This window comes from Hyperoodon ampullatus (assembly GCF_949752795.1).
Source record: "Hyperoodon ampullatus genome assembly, chromosome: 17".
NCBI classification, from domain to species: domain Eukaryota; kingdom Metazoa; phylum Chordata; class Mammalia; order Artiodactyla; family Ziphiidae; genus Hyperoodon; species Hyperoodon ampullatus.
Window position 1 is genome coordinate 77,464,534 of NC_136930.1, and position 14,690 is coordinate 77,479,223.

The 14,690-nt window shown below is 62.7% G+C and overlaps 1 protein-coding gene across 1 annotated transcript in view; it reads left to right on the plus strand.

Moving 5' to 3' along the window:
- MROH1 (maestro heat like repeat family member 1) overlaps nucleotides 1-14,690 on the plus strand; it is a gene marked incomplete at its 5' end in the record, with an annotated part of 54,233 nt that overhangs the window by 39,015 nt on the left and 528 nt on the right. The window contains 11 exon segments of the mRNA XM_079722230.1: nucleotides 5,263-5,417; nucleotides 8,404-8,569; nucleotides 9,165-9,361; nucleotides 12,182-12,319; nucleotides 12,678-12,792; nucleotides 13,109-13,255; nucleotides 13,440-13,628; nucleotides 13,805-13,960; nucleotides 14,043-14,177; nucleotides 14,251-14,353; nucleotides 14,428-14,493. Of these exon segments, the coding sequence (XP_079578356.1) occupies nucleotides 5,263-5,417; nucleotides 8,404-8,569; nucleotides 9,165-9,361; nucleotides 12,182-12,319; nucleotides 12,678-12,792; nucleotides 13,109-13,255; nucleotides 13,440-13,628; nucleotides 13,805-13,960; nucleotides 14,043-14,177; nucleotides 14,251-14,353; nucleotides 14,428-14,493 (1,567 nt within the window).

The following is a 14,690-nucleotide window of genomic DNA, read 5'->3' on the forward strand; positions in this document are numbered from 1 at the left end:
TCAGGTGCTGTCCTGCCCATCGCCTCTGAGTCCTTCTGGCCGTGAGCTCACGTGGCTTTGCACATAGTTCCCAGACATGCATTGGCAGCCACCATGACAGACGTGCCCAGGTCCTCGTGTCTGAGGCAGGCTCCAAGGATGGGGATTTCTAGAACGCGTGTCTGTGAATCCTGGAGAGCCGATGGCCTGGCAGGTGGGGTCCCCTGTGTCTAGAGGGAGAGTTAGGCTCCCCATTAAAGTGAAGCATAGCAGCAGAAAAGGGGGTTTGTCCTAAGTGCATGGCCTTGGGGGCTCGCTCAGGCCGTAGCACAGGTCCTACCAACTCGAGTCCCTTATAGCCCAGCAGACGCCCTGCAGCACAGAGCATGCCTCGGCGTGCACCTCATGTACAGGGGCCTCATGTCTGCCCCACATGGCGGTAGCCTGCGAGACGGCACGTCTCCCGGCCTGGCCCGAGCACTGCTCCTTCCCACTGTGAGGGCCACATCACCCACCCACCCACCCACCTCCGTGAGCGCTTGGGCAGTTCCCAGTCTGAGCACCGAGAGTGCTGCCAGACTGCGGGTCCTTTGGACCTGAGGGTACATTTTGGTTGGAGACACACCCAGGAGAGCGACCGGGGCCTGAAGGAGAGGCCCCCATGCAGCTGTCCCAGGGCTGTCAGATGGCGCTCCAGGCCATTCAGCTTCCACCAGCGCCGCCTGCAGCTCCCGCATGCCACGCCCCTGCCAACGCGCCGTTTCTGTCCTTTCTAGTGGGTGTGTAACGGCTTCATGGTCGAGTTTTGTTTGCGTTTCTCTGGTGGCTTATGAAGTGGAACACTTTTGCACATTTCCTGGCTATTCGGACGTCCTCTTCTGTGAGGACACCAGTCTTGCCCACTTTTCTTCTGGGTTGTCTGTGCTTTTCTTATTGATTTGCAGAAGCACTTTGTGTATTCTGGATACCGGTCCTGTACTGGATGGATACATAACAAATACCATCCCAGGGAGGCGGGGAGGAGCAGGAGTTGCTGGCAGAGGGGCCGCAGTGCGTGGTGTGGCGCCTGGAGGGGAACGCGTGCCATCGTGGCGCACTCCTTCTGGGAGTGGAAGTGGGCTGGGGGAGGAGGAGGGCGGCACAGGCACAGCTGTGAGTCCTAGTCGGGGTTTGATGGGCCAAGGTTTGGATCTTATTTTGCATTCAGTGGGGGCTTCCAGGTCAGACTGGAGTGGTAGAAAGGTGCCCTGGTGGCTCTCTGTGGGGGGTGGGGACAGACCAGGCCGCAGGCAGTGGCCACTGGTGGTCCTGGTGTGTGTATACACACGGCACACTTTGTTTGCTTGTTCCTCTGTGGGTGGACACTTGGGCTGCTTTCATCTCTTGGCTACTGTGAATAATCTGCTATGAATATGGGTGTAATACATATCTCTTCAAGATCCTGTTTTCTTTTGGGTAAACACCCAGAAGTGGGTTTGCAGGATCATGTGGTCGTTTCTATTCTGAATTTTTTGAGGAGCTGCCATACTGTTTTCCTTAGTGGCTGCACCAGTTTACATTTCCACCAACAGCACACAGGGGTTCCAGTTTCTCCACATCCTCACCAGTACCTGTTAATACCTGTTTTCTTTTTTTTAATGTTTTATATGTATATATATATATATATATATATATATTTTACATAACGAAAGTTCTTCAGGAATGGACATTTTCCCCTAAGCCTCAGAAGTACAATATGGCATATTATTTTAATTAGCTAAAAGAGGAAATTAACAGACATCTATAATTATTAATATTGGTAATATTCTTTCATTTAATATTTGTGTATATCAGGTGTCTCTATGTTAACTTGTACTCTGTTTCTCTAATCATGGTTTCCTTTAAATACCTGTGTTTTTGATAGTCCCCACCCCGACGGGTGTGAGGTGGTTTGTCATGTTGGTTTTGATTTGCACATCCCACGTAATTAGCTTTGTTGAGCATCTTGTGATATGCTTGTTGGCCATTTGTATGTCTTCTTTGGGGAAGTTTGCGTCCTTTGCCCATTTTTAAATCAGATTATTTGATTTTTTTTGTTGTTGTTGAATTGTAGGAGTTCTTTATATATTCTGGACATTAACCCATTATCGGATATATGATTTGCAGATATTTTTCCCATTCCATAGGTTGTCTTTTCACACTCATGACTGTGTCCTTTGATGCATAAAAGTTTTAAAGTTTGATATAGTTCCACATGCCTGTGTTTCCTTTTGTTGCCTGTGCTTTGGGCATCACATCCAAGAAATCATTGCCAAACCTAATGTCCTGAAGATTTCCCCGTTTTCTTCTAGGAGTCCCTTAATAGTTCCAGGTCCCACCCGTCCTTGATAAATCCAGGTGCCTCTCCCTGGGCCCAGCACACCGAGGCTGCTTCTGGCCTCTCAGGGAGCTGCTGGGCTGCCTCCTCCTGGCTCAGGCTCCCAGACATACTCAGCACACCTACCCCGGGTGCTGTGTTCCTGACTTACACCTTCAGCCTGTCTGCAACGTGCCACCTCTGTCTCATGTGACATGGCCACTGGCATCAGTACCCATGGGGGCCGTGGCGGGCCACCGTTTTCTTTCCTACCCTGAGAGCCTGGCAGGGGGACCCCGTAGAGACACCTGGACACTGTTGGACTTTGAGTTTCTCTGACACTAAATCAGAAAAAGTGGTCCTAGCAGGTGACCCGTGACCGGGCTGAGCCCCTCCACCAGCAAGCCAGGCTGGTCAGGTGGAGGGCGGGACGGACATGCCGGGAAAGAACAGCGGGCATGGGAAGTGAAGCCGCTGCTGCAGAGACACCCGGCAGGCGTTAAACACGGAGGCGCCGCCCAACCCGGCAGTTCCACTCCTAGGCGTGTACCCGGGAGCGGCGGGCCCATGCCCATGGGAACCTGTACGGACACACGCCTGGCAGCCCAACCATGGCAACGACGCAGACACCCACCAGTTAGTCGCTGGATGTGTCCGTTCAGTGAAACACTCGTCAGCAGCTGGAAGGAGTGACGGGCCGATTCCCGCCGCAGTGCCTGGAGGAGCCCGGAAAATGCTCGGTGAAGTGTGAGGCACTGGTCACAGAAGGCCCCACAGAGTGTGATTCCATTTCTCTGAAATGCTCAGAAGAGGCAAATCCAGACACAGAAAGTGGATTCGTGGTCGCCAGGGGTGGGGCGGGGGAACCCGGGAGCGACTGCTCGTGGAAATGAGGTTTCTTTTCGGGTGATAGAAATATTCTAAAATTGATGGCTGCACAACCCTGTGAATATACGAAAAACCACTGACTTGTACACTTAAAATGGGTGAAGTATGTGGTGCGCAATTATAGCTCCGTGAGGCTACTGCGAGGAGACAGCCTAGACCAGGTGTGAGGGAAGGTTAAAGGGCCCCCGCGGGGCTTGCCACCAAGAGGCGCGGGAGCAGGGCTGGTGAAGGTACGTCTGGAGCAGCCCTGCAGGCCTAGGGTGCAGCCCCTGCTCAACCAGTCCTGGGAAGCCGAGAACCCGGTGCCGATGCAGCCCCAGAGCCCGCCACGCCTGAGCGCCTGGGCGCTGCCGTCACGGTTCGCAGGAAGCAGATTCAAGCTGCTCACAGGCGCCCACGGGTACGGCTGCTGAAAAGAATATGCAACAGCAAAGAGGACATTAGAGAAGAAGATAGATAAGCCCAGTGAAACAATTAGGAATAAAGCTCTGCCAAGACAAGCCACAGAAAGAGAGCCAACATCCAAGAAAGCAAAGTGAGAAAGGGGAAAACGTATACATAAGAGATTCGACATACCATGAAGCATATATATGGGCAACTCTATTCCAACGCACTTGAGAACCTGGGGTGACAGGGACAGGCTTCTGCAGGAAGGCCGCCCTCACCCGCGTCTGTGCGGGAACCACACGAGTGCCTGAGTCCGCCAGGCCTGCACATCTTCAGGGGACCAGTGCCCCTCGTGGCCAAGAAAGAGCCCAGGAGACGAGAGGAGCCATGCCCCGGAGACGGTCTGGCCTGTTGCAGCGGCGGCCGTGGACCGGAAGGTCCCAGTGCAGCTGTCTGCGAACGTCGCTGCGCCCATGGCTAACGGGTGGCACCGGCCCAGCGGCTGCGAAGGCTGCTCCACTAAAGCACCACCTTCCCGCCCAGGTCCCCGGGCAGGAACACGGGGAGGCTATTTAGTGTGGCGGCCTGTCTTGTCAGGGAGACGCAGCTGGACCGGTCGAGGGTCTGGGCAGGCGGGTGGGGGCAAAGCAAAGAGGTTCAGGTCCTTAGAAGGAGGTGCAGATGCCTGTGAGTCGGGTCCTCAACCTTCTGGGCTCGAGGTCATAAAAAGAAAACAGCCTCGTCATGCTTACAAGTCCTTTGAGAAATGGCGGCGGCAGGGCCTCTCCCTGAGGCCCAGGCAGGGGCTCTGGCCCGGCCCAGGCAGCACTGGACATGCAGCACTGCCTCCCCTGCCGAGGACCACGCCCCGTGCCCCCGCGCCGGTCCCTTCCCGCTGCTCCTGCGGCCCAGGCCCCTGGGCGGGTTCCTCAGCCAGCCCTGCCCAGGAGCCCAGGGTTGGCGGAGCCCACGGCCTGCCAGCTGCCCGTCCCGGGGACCATGTCCCTGGGGCCGTGTCCAGTGCTCTGTCATCAGCTTTCACCTTGCACCAGGGTGCTTCCCAGCTGTGCAGCCCAGACCGTCGTGGGCAGCACCCCTGTGGCGCGGGGCCCACGATGGTGACCGTGCCCTGGTTGCCCATCTGTGGCCTCTGCAGCAGCTGCAGCCCATGAAGCCTGCCTGAGGCTGCCGGCCCTCTCCCAGCCCAGCTGTGGCCTCAGTCTGGGCACAGGGCTGCACGTCGCTGTCCCTGTTCCAGCACGCCGCACGGGAGGTGGTGTGGGGCAGCGCAGCCCGTGTGTGACCTGCCTCCAGGGACAGGCTGGGTCACCCCGTCAGCCTCAGCGCTCACCGGGGTGGCCTTCCCCTCCCGCTCTGCCCTGCGCACGCCTGTGTGTGTCTCAGTGCCTCCTCCCAGCAGGTCCCTCTTGGGTCCCGTCGCTTCCCGCTTCCCGTGTGGAGTGTGGGATCGGCTCCCTCGGCCCCGAGGGCTCTGCGCTCCTGCTGTCCATTGGGCACCGGCAGCAGGGAGCTCTGAGCTCACAGGACTTCCCTCCCCTCCCCTCGGCCAGCCAGCCTCCCCGGGGCCCCTGCACCCTGGCCATGGGGGACGGGCCCCTGGTGTGGGCGTGTCCCCGCTGCAGGCCTAACCGCGCTTGCGTGCCCGCCCACAGGTGCCCGAGATCGTGAGCGTGCTGCGCTCCAAGCTGCAGGAGACCCGCGGGGAGCACGTGCTGCAGGCCGCACAGCACAGCGTGTACGTCCTGGCGGCCCGGCACCACGCCGCCGTGGTGTCCAGCCTTCTGGGCAGCCCCCTGCCCTTTGACAGGTACGTGGTGCCCACTAGCCTGCAGGGGCGGGTGGGGCTCCAGCCACCTGGGCTCCACATTCCGGGGTCACTCCCACCCTGGTGTGGCGTTCACGGGCCCCAGCCCCTCTGCGTGGGAGCCTGGAGACCCCGGCCCTGGACTGGGTGGAGACAGGCTCACTCTCATGGGCTGTGCTGGCCAGTCCTCAGGGCTGGTTCTCTGGAGGGCGTCCACCATCATCTGTGAGCAGACCCCTGGGGCCCCCTCCTTGAGCCAGGAAGGGGGGAATTCGTGGTTGCCAGGGGCGGGGCGAAGTATGGGAGCTCCAACCCGTTCCCCACTCGCACCCCAGTCCCCGAGCTCCCATCGGCGACCCTCAAGTTGCCGTCCTCGGGCTCTCAGGGCAGGACTTCTCCACGCCAGGGCCTGTGCCCAGCCCTATCTGTGTACCACAGCCCCTGGGGTCCCCTGCCCTCCTGCACCGAGGCCTCCAGGTGGCCGTTGCTGTGGTCCCAGTGCCTCCAGAGTTCAGGGCCCGCTGCTCCTGTCTTTGTTTGCTGTCCACGGCGTGGGTGGAGGCCGGCACCCGTGGCCTCCTGGAGGCCCCTGTGCAGGGAGGCGGCACAGCTCTTCCCCGTGGCCATGGCCCCGGTGGCCGGACGCGCCTGCACCTGCCGTCAAGACGTGCGCGCGCGCTGCCTGCTCTGCTCTCACTTAGATGCCGGCGCCGCTCGGGACCCCCGGTCCCAATGTGTGCAGCTTCTCCCCAGGTCACGTCTGTCAGCGTTTGCCGCTGTCGCCTCTCCCGGCCCGTCACTGTCAGCCTTTCTTTGCCTTCGCAGTTTAGGCGTGTTCCTTTTCCAGGGTAAATAGACGCTCTTGGTTGCTGAGGTAGTTGGGGTTAAACCCACTGTCTTATTTTTTGTCTTCTCTTGGTCTTTTTTCTTTATCTTCTTCATTGTCCTTTTTAGATTGACAGGGTCTTTTTTACAATTTCATCTTCCACTCAATAGTTTGGAAGTTGCACACTCTGTGTTCTCCAGCGTCCCCGGGCAGTGCAGGCCTCTGCAGGGGCGGCCCCCCGCCCTGCCCGTCCTTGTCGTGGCTGCACTGTGCAGGCAGTGTGTCTGCACACGCACCCACCCCTCAGCTCTGCGTCCCTGCCTTTCATGGGTGCAGCTCATGCAGAAGAGCACGGACACTGCCACAGGCCCTGGGGGGCCTCAGCCGCGCGCAGAGGGAGACGGGGCGGGCATCCAGCCCCTACTAGGCTCTGCGCCTGCTCGGTCGAAACTCCCTGAAAGGTCGCTGCTGTCTGACTGCTGTTGCCAGAGGTGTGTTTTGCCTGATCTTGAACGTGGTGTCAGTGGAGCCCTCTGGACGTTCTCCTGCTTCTTTTGCTGTCCTTGGGGTGCAGGGTGCTGCTGTCCCTCCTTTCCTGCTGTGCCAGTGCTTTGCGTGTTCATAGGAGCGGGGTCGTCAGGGCAGGGTGGGCACAGTGCGGCCAGGGCCGAATCTGCCCACCACCCGCTGCCTCTGAGCCAACGATGGGCTTTACACTTGTAAACGGTTGGGGAAAAGTCAAAAGAATTATATTTCATGTCCGGAAAGTCATATGCAACTGGAATGTCCGTGTCCGTGGTGGCGTTCCGGGAGCAAGCACACCTTCGTTTCCTTGTCCGTGCCCGTGGCTGCCGTCGCCGCGTCACGGCAGAGCTGCCTGGTGTGAAGAGACCGGGCGGCGAAGGGCCCTGGCGCCCTCCCGCTGGAGTGCACCCTCCAGAGCTCCGTGCGGCTCCTGGGGGCGACAAGCCCCACTTCTGTGCGTCTGAACGTGCACTTATTCAGCTGTCCTTCTCGGAGGTTATTTGCCAGAGTTTGGGACTCGAGCTGGGCACGTGCTTTCTTTGAGTCTGAGTAAGAGGACGTGTCCTTTTCTGGCTCCTGTGAGTCCAGGTGGTGCCGAGGTCGTGAGGGACATGCACCAGGTGCCCCTTGTGTATGGCACTCTGCTTCTTTGGGGGGTGGGGGGCGTGGGTGTCCATTCCTTGTTCCGCCAGGCGGCTGCCGGGCTTCCTGAGCCTGTGAGTTGGTGTCTGTCCTCAGCTCTGACCGGTTTTCAGCCCCCCTCTTCAGACACTCTCTCAAATGTCTGCCAGACCTTTTCGTCCCACCCCCTACACGTCTGGCTCTGAATTTCCGCCGTGACTGTTCTCTGCTGGCTTCTGGGTAACTCCCTCCGTTCACCTTCCACTTCATTGTTTCTCTCTCCTGCTGTATCCAGGCTGGTGCCAAATATGTCACTGAGTGCAGGGTTAGGTGTCTCAATTCTTTTTGTTTGTTTTGTCTTTTCGGCCACACCGCGTAGCATGTGGGATCTAGTCCCCTGACCAAGAATCGAACCCGGGCCCCCTGCACTGGGAGCGCAGGGTCTTGACCACTGGACCGCCAGGGAAGTCCCTGTGTCTCCTTTCTAAAGGGCTGTTGGTTGGCTTCCAGATGTGCTCTATTTTTAGAATTTCCGGGTCCAGTTAGATATCTGGAGTCTGTCACTTCTCTCCGTAAACGTGTGATGCACAGCCGCCTCCCCGTGTGTCTGAGCACCCGGGGTCTGCAGGCTGCTCGGGCCTCCTGCAGCCTCTGCCTGACCTCACTCACATGCCTGCCTTCCTTGGCCACGTGCTGCTCATTGCGAGAAAGGTGACTTGTAGGTGCCCCCGAGGCCTGGGGTGGTGCTGCCCCCTCCGAGGAAGTCCAGTGTCTGCTTCTGGCAGCTCCCAGGGGACGCCTCCTCTCCCTGCCCCCGTACCAGTGAGATCTTCTGCCCTTTTGTGCCAGCTCTGCTCACCCCCCGGGCCGCCTGATTGCAGGCCACTGGGTCAGAGGAAGGGGTGAGTTGGGGTCTGAGGTCAGGGTGCCGCTCGTGACCTGGCTGGAGCTGAGGCTGGTGGGCACGACAGGGGCCAGCAGTGGCCTCGGGGTGACCGTCCTCCTGCCCCGCTCCAGCCACACCTGCACTCTGTGGAGGGCGCTGGCCGTGGAGCCCAGCCTCGCCACACAGGTCCTGGGGCTGCTCCTGGAGAAGATGAGTGGGGACGTGCCGTTCAAGCAGAGCCGGGCCTTCCTGCGGAGCAGCGCGCCCGACCGCGTGGCCACCCTGCCGCCCCTTGCGGTGAGTGAGCTCTGGGGCGGCACGGCAGGCCCCTCCCCCTCCCCCCTGCCGGTCCAGGAGGCTGGTAAGGGGCCTCGTGGCTGCCGCGGGAGGGCCCCTCGGGGGGCCTGGGTGGCACCCCGCAGGCACCTGGCAGCTGACTGGGGCGCCGGAGCAGGCGCTTGTAAAGGCCCCGCAGGTGTCGGTCCCCGAGGGAGCGCACTCTGTTTCACCCTGCGGAAAAAGAATAAACCCAGCTTGGCAGCGTTTCCACAGTAAAGCAGCTGTGAGAGTTTCCTCCTCCTCCTGCTAAAGCACGAGAGCAGATGCTGGGAGCCCGTCCCCCGGCGGCCACACTGCCCTGGGCCTGCCTCCTGCCCCCGAGGGCCCAGCTGGGCAGGGCTGAGCTCCTTGTCCTGCCCACCCGGCCGCCCCTCAGGCGCCTCCTGCTGCTCCCAGGGCCCAAGACCTCTGGGGACATGGGGTACCTGCTAAGGAAGTGGGGCTTCAGGCTAGTTTGGGTCCTGGGGTGCAGGGTCCAGCCTTCGCTGTGGCCGGCCTCGTTAGACCTGGCCCGGAGCGGGGAGGGCTGAGGCTGAGGTGGCCCCGTCCCCAGGCCACCTGTGCGCTGTACGAGGTAGCGTCTGCCCCGGCGTCTGGGCCGGCGGTGCTGGAGCTCTACCCCCAGCTGTTTGCGGCACTGCTGCTGCGGGTCAGCTGCACCGTGGGTGTCCAGCTGCCCAGGAACCTGCAGGCCAAGGAGAGGAAGAGCGCCAGCTCAGGCCTGGCCTCGCGGAGCCTCGAGCCCTGCAGGTAAGCGGGCCCCACCTTGCGCCCCTGGCACGCTGGTCTGTGGGCTGCTGTCCCTGCTGGGAGTGCAGCTTCCCTGGGCTGCAGGAGGGATGGGGATAGTCGGGGCGGGGCTTCCTGGGGACATCAGATGGGTCGTGAACTGCGCCTTCTTTGGGAGGGCGGAGCGTGAGGAATGCTTGGGTATGGCAGGGTCTGCGTGAGCCCACTCTGTGTTTGCGACCTGTCTTCAGCTCCAAGTTCCAGCTCTTCCTACACTTGATTGGGGCCCCCCACCTTCAGACAGAAACTCTGCAGCAGCCTCCCTGCCTCCCCTGAGTGGCCTCTCACCTGGGTTGGCCCCGGCCCCCAGCCCTGTTGGGGAGGGCCCAGCTGCCACCCGGGTGATGCCGGGTTGGCTCAGAGCCAGGCCCCTGGTGCCACTGGCCTATGCAGGCACGTTCCCCTTGCCTCTCGTTGGGGTTTGGGGCCCTGGGTCCTGGGGCAGGAGCCTGGGGACGGCGGGGTGGGGCTGTTTCAGCTCCTGGGGACATTCCTGCTCCCCCTGGTGGCTCTTCAGGGCTCCAAACAGTTGTCTGGGGCCACAGGATGAGCAGAGGAAGCTGATGCCCGGGGGCCACCGGAGCCTGAGTGACTGTCAGCCTGGCCGCCTCCCCACCCTTCCCCAGGGTCTGGCTGGGGACACCTGAGGGACAGAGTCCGTTGGCCCTGCCCCACTGCGGGGCCGCCCCGCCGCAGAACTAACGCGTCCGCTCCAGCGAAGGCTGCGTGTCAGGAGGCCTGGCCTGACTGTGCAGACCGGGTGGAAACGTGAACGGCCCAGCAGACATGGCCCAAGCAACCCCGGGCCTAGCACACCGGCTCCAGCGCCGTGGTCTGAGCTGTGGGGCCTACAGTCCCATGGCCCAAAGAGGGGTTCTGGGGGGGCCACCCCTGAGCCAGGACGTGTGCAGTGCCAGGCACAGGCCTCGGCTCTGACGGAGGCCATTAGCCAGCAAGTCAGACCCTTGCAAACGCCACACCCCCAGAAAGTCTGGGCAGTAGGGTGGACAGACAGGGAGGCACCTCATCTGAACTGTCGACCTGCTCCTCGGCCAGACCTGCCCCTCTCACCACTGCCCGTTCGCTGTAGCCAGGTGGCACCTCTTCTGGGCCTTGAGGCCTGGAGCAGGGTGTGGAGCCAGGCGCAGAGCTGCTGGGCCCTAGGTGTGGCCCAGCCCTGCCCACACCGTGCAGGACTCCTTGGCGGGCACCATGGGCATCTGCCCAGTGACCGCGTGGCTGGATTGGTTTTCTGTGCCTGCAGTCGGTGTGGGCGCCCCACATCCAGGGGCCCCCCAATGCCTGGGCCTCTGCTGGGACTGCAGAGCTCCTGGGACAGTGGGAGCCACCTTCTAGTGTCTTCCCCGGGGCGGGGACCCAGCTGGGTATAGTCTGTGGACGTACAGCCAGGGAGCCTGTCCAGCTGTCAGTGGACACCAGACCCCTCCCCCCAACCAGGGGCATCCCCACAGCCCTCATTCCACCCGGGGATGACCATAAGGATGGAGCTGGGCCGAGGTGGAGGAAGTGGGTTGTGTGCATACGGCTGGGCTTGGGGGAGTCTGCCAGCATCTGCTTCCTGGGCTGCCAGGACCCCTCGACCAGGACCAGTCACAGGGCCTCCAAAAGCGCGTCAGAGTCCCCCACACCCACCCCGCCCCTCCCCAGATGTGAGGCCTGTACTGTGCAGCTGGCAAGACCTGGCCCTCACGCTCCAAGCGCCTAGGCCCCTGGCTGCCCCTGCACCCCAGCAGCTGAGCCATCGAGGTCACAGGAAGACCCCATGCAGCTGACGCCTGACCGCCCCGTGGAGGGTCCAGTGCACTGGCCAGGGGGTGGGCATGTGCCCTTGGGCCAGGAGCCCCAGGGACGGCCCTACGTTGACACACACTCACGTCTGAGGGCCCACACGGGGACTGACGTGAGGTGATGGATGTCAGGAGAGGGGGTCAGCACAGGGCTGGGGGCTGCGGCCCTGAGGCCCTCCCTGTGTGGCCCTGGGGACCCTGATGTGCCGTCTCCCTGGGCCGCAGGCTGGTGTGAGCACAGGGCTGGGGGCTGCGGCCCTGAGGCCCTCCCTGTGTGGCCCTGGGGACCCTGATGTGCCGTCTCCCTGGGCCGCAGGCTGGTGTGAGCCTCTGCCAGGTCCATGTTGGGCCAGCACTGCTGTCCCTAATCCTGTCTGTGAGGTCCTGCCCCTGCTGCCTGCTCACTGGCAGCCCTGCACCCTCTGCCTGAGCTGGGGAAGGGTTCATCAAATGAGGGGGCCAGACACGCAGTTCCAGCTGGTTTCTGCCTCCTTGGGCCCCTCCTACAAGAGAGAGGGCCAGCTGGGCGTGGCAGATGGAGCTGCCTGGCCCAGGCAGGAGTCAGACTCTGATTTGCCTTTTGAGTTCATTTTTATGAAGGGTTTTCTCCATTTTCTTTTTCATCTTTTTTTTTTTTTTAATTAAACGAAGGTCTTTAAGGCAGGTGAAAAAAGCAGCTGATTGTTACCCTAAAATTAATGAGGGCCTTGCCTGCTCCAGGGGGCCTTGGGGACACTACCTGCAGAGTCCCCAACTGCCCCTCATGGGGGTTGGGGAGACAGGAGCAGTCTGCCTGAGACCAGAGGGTCCACAGTGGTGCCCGGATGAGGGGAAGGGGCGAGCCCAGAACCTGCGCCCCATAGGATGCTGCTGGTAGGGAGCTGGCTGGGTGGCCCCGGGACACGTCTGCCAGCAGCACAGGTGTGCGCGCGCGTAGCTGGGCGCCCTGCCAGCCACGCCCGTGTCCTTGCAGCTCCGCGGTGGACGCGCTGCAGGCCGTGCTTCTCCGAGGTGGCAACGACGACGTGGTGCAGTGCATGGAGCGGGAGGGGGGCTGGCAGCTGCTCAGGACCTCAGCCGGACACGAGGAGGGGGTCACCCGGCTGGCCAGGTGAGCAGGCCCGGCCCGCACACCCCAGGTCTGGTGCTGGCTGGGCTCTGACAGGCCAGGTCCTGTTCAGGTACCATCCGGGGGCCCCCAGTGGCACCTGGGAGGGGGCCCAGCATGAGGAGCAGGTGCGTGGGGGCAGCGGGGAGGCAGCTGGGGTCTCTAGGCGCGGCGGGCTGGGAGGGGCGCGTCTGGAGAGGGAGGACGTGCAGGGCCCGGCAGCCGGGCGGGGGGCTCACGGGCCGGAGGGCACAGACAGTGCAGGTTGGGAGGCAGAAGTGCCCCCAGGCCCACGTGGGAGTGGGACGTGCTCGGGGGAGGCCTGCGGCCCCAGCCCTGCCCAGTGTAGCCTCCTTCCCAGTGCCATGGCCAAGTTCGCGGGCCCCCGGCTGCCCCTGGTGACGAAGGCGCTGTTCGCCACGCAGAGCAGTGTGTATGAGATCCAGAGGGTCAGCTCCACAGCCTTCCTGGCCGAGGTAGGAGCCACGTGTTCTGGATCACGAATAGGGGCCTGGCGGGGCAGCGGGGAGCCCTCCCCGACAGGCAGGCTCAGGCCTCCTCCTGGAAAACCTGCCCCAGGCCATGGCAGCGGGGGCCCGGGTGGGGCTGGGTCAGGAGTTCCGGGGAGGCCAGGAGCCCAGGCTTCGCATACAGGCCTCAGCTGGCCTTTGCCATGTCCCCTCCTCAAAGTGACTTGCGACTGGGAGGACTGCCCAGTGTAGTGGTGGGGAGGGGGCGGGGCAAGCCTGGGGTTAGTGGGGCAAAGGGTGGTCAGAGCACCTCTGCCCCCAGCTGCTTAGCAGCAACATGGTGAACGACCTGATGCTCCTGGAGTCCCTGCTGGACAACCTGCTGGCGCGGCAGAAGGACCCGTGCGCCCGTGTGCGAAGGCTGGTCCTCCGCGGCCTGGCCAACACTGCCTCGGGCTCCCCGGATAAGGTGAGGGGCTAGCCACCCTGTGGGGCCCTGTCCCCGGGAGAGACAGCACAGCTGCGGCCAGTGAGGAGACGCAGGTGGACGCGGTGCAGGCGGTGGGCATGGGCGTGGAGATGGCACCGGGAGGGTGGGGGCTGAGCCATTCCACGGCACGACCTGGGTACACGGGTGTGTGTGGCATCCCCAGGTACGGGCCCATGGCCCCCAACTGCTGACGGCCATGATCAGTGGGCTGGACGACGGTGACGACCCGCACAGCCTGGTGGCCCTGGAGGCCATGGTGGGCCTCGCGAGGCTGCTGGACCTGGTGGAGGCCTGGGACCTGCGCTCGGTGCTGCTGCACGTTGCCATCCGCATCCGGCCCTTCTTCGACAGTGTAGGCCCCGCCCGCCCCGCCCCTGGCCGTGCCCGCCTGGCTCCTACCCCTTCCTCTCCGAGCCCCGCGAGCCGTCACCACCACCCCCTCAGGGCCAGGCCCCGGGGTCGACAGGCGGGCAGTTCTGGGGAGGGCCCCACAGGGTGACACCTGCCGCCCCCACCCCCCCCCCCCAGGAACAGATGGAGTTCCGTTCTGCGTCCATCCGCCTCTTCGGGCACCTCAACAAAGCCTGCCAGGGGGACTGCGAGGACGTCTTCCTGGAGCAGGTTGTTGCCGGGCTTGCGCCCCTGCTGCTGCACCTGCAGGACCCCCAGCCCCCAGTGGCTGCTGTGAGTAGCCAGGGGGTATGGGCAGGCCGGGCCGGACTCACTCAGGGACTCAGGGACTCAGGGCTCGGCCTGTGCCCTGCAGGCCTGCAGGTTCGCCTTGCGCATGTGCGGCCCCAACCTGGAGTGTGAGGAGCTGGCAGCCATCTTCCAGAAGCACCTGCAGGAGGGCCGGGGCCTGCACTTCGGAGAGTTCCTCAACACCACCTGCAGGCACCTGGTGAGGGGCGGGGCGGCAGGGCGGGGGCGGGGCGGCAGGGCGGGGGCGGAGCCTGACTGAGGGCCTCCTGCAGATGCACTACTTCCCCGACCTGCTGGGCCGCCTGCTGAGCACCAGCCTGTTCTACTTCAAGAGCAGCTGGGAGGACATCCGCGCCGCGGCCCCCATGCTCACAGGTGAGGCTGCCCCGGGCCCCCTCGCGCTCCCCACCGCGCGGACCCTGACCCCGGCCCCACCCCCACCCCCGCAGGGTTCCTGGTGCTGCACGTGGAGGCTGAGCGCCGGCCGCAGGTGGACCTGGAGCAGCTCCTGGCGGGTGAGCCCCAGTCCTGGGGGCCCCGCCCCCCACGACGCGCTGGGCCGCGCTGACCCTGTGGGCACCAGGGGGGACTAAGTGATTTTCCTGGATTTCAAGGATTTTTTCCCTGTCACTGGTGACCTCATCGTCTCTAGTAATTCACGGAAACTTCTTAACTGTTCCAAGAGCTTAAAAAACACTAAAAAAGGAAAAAC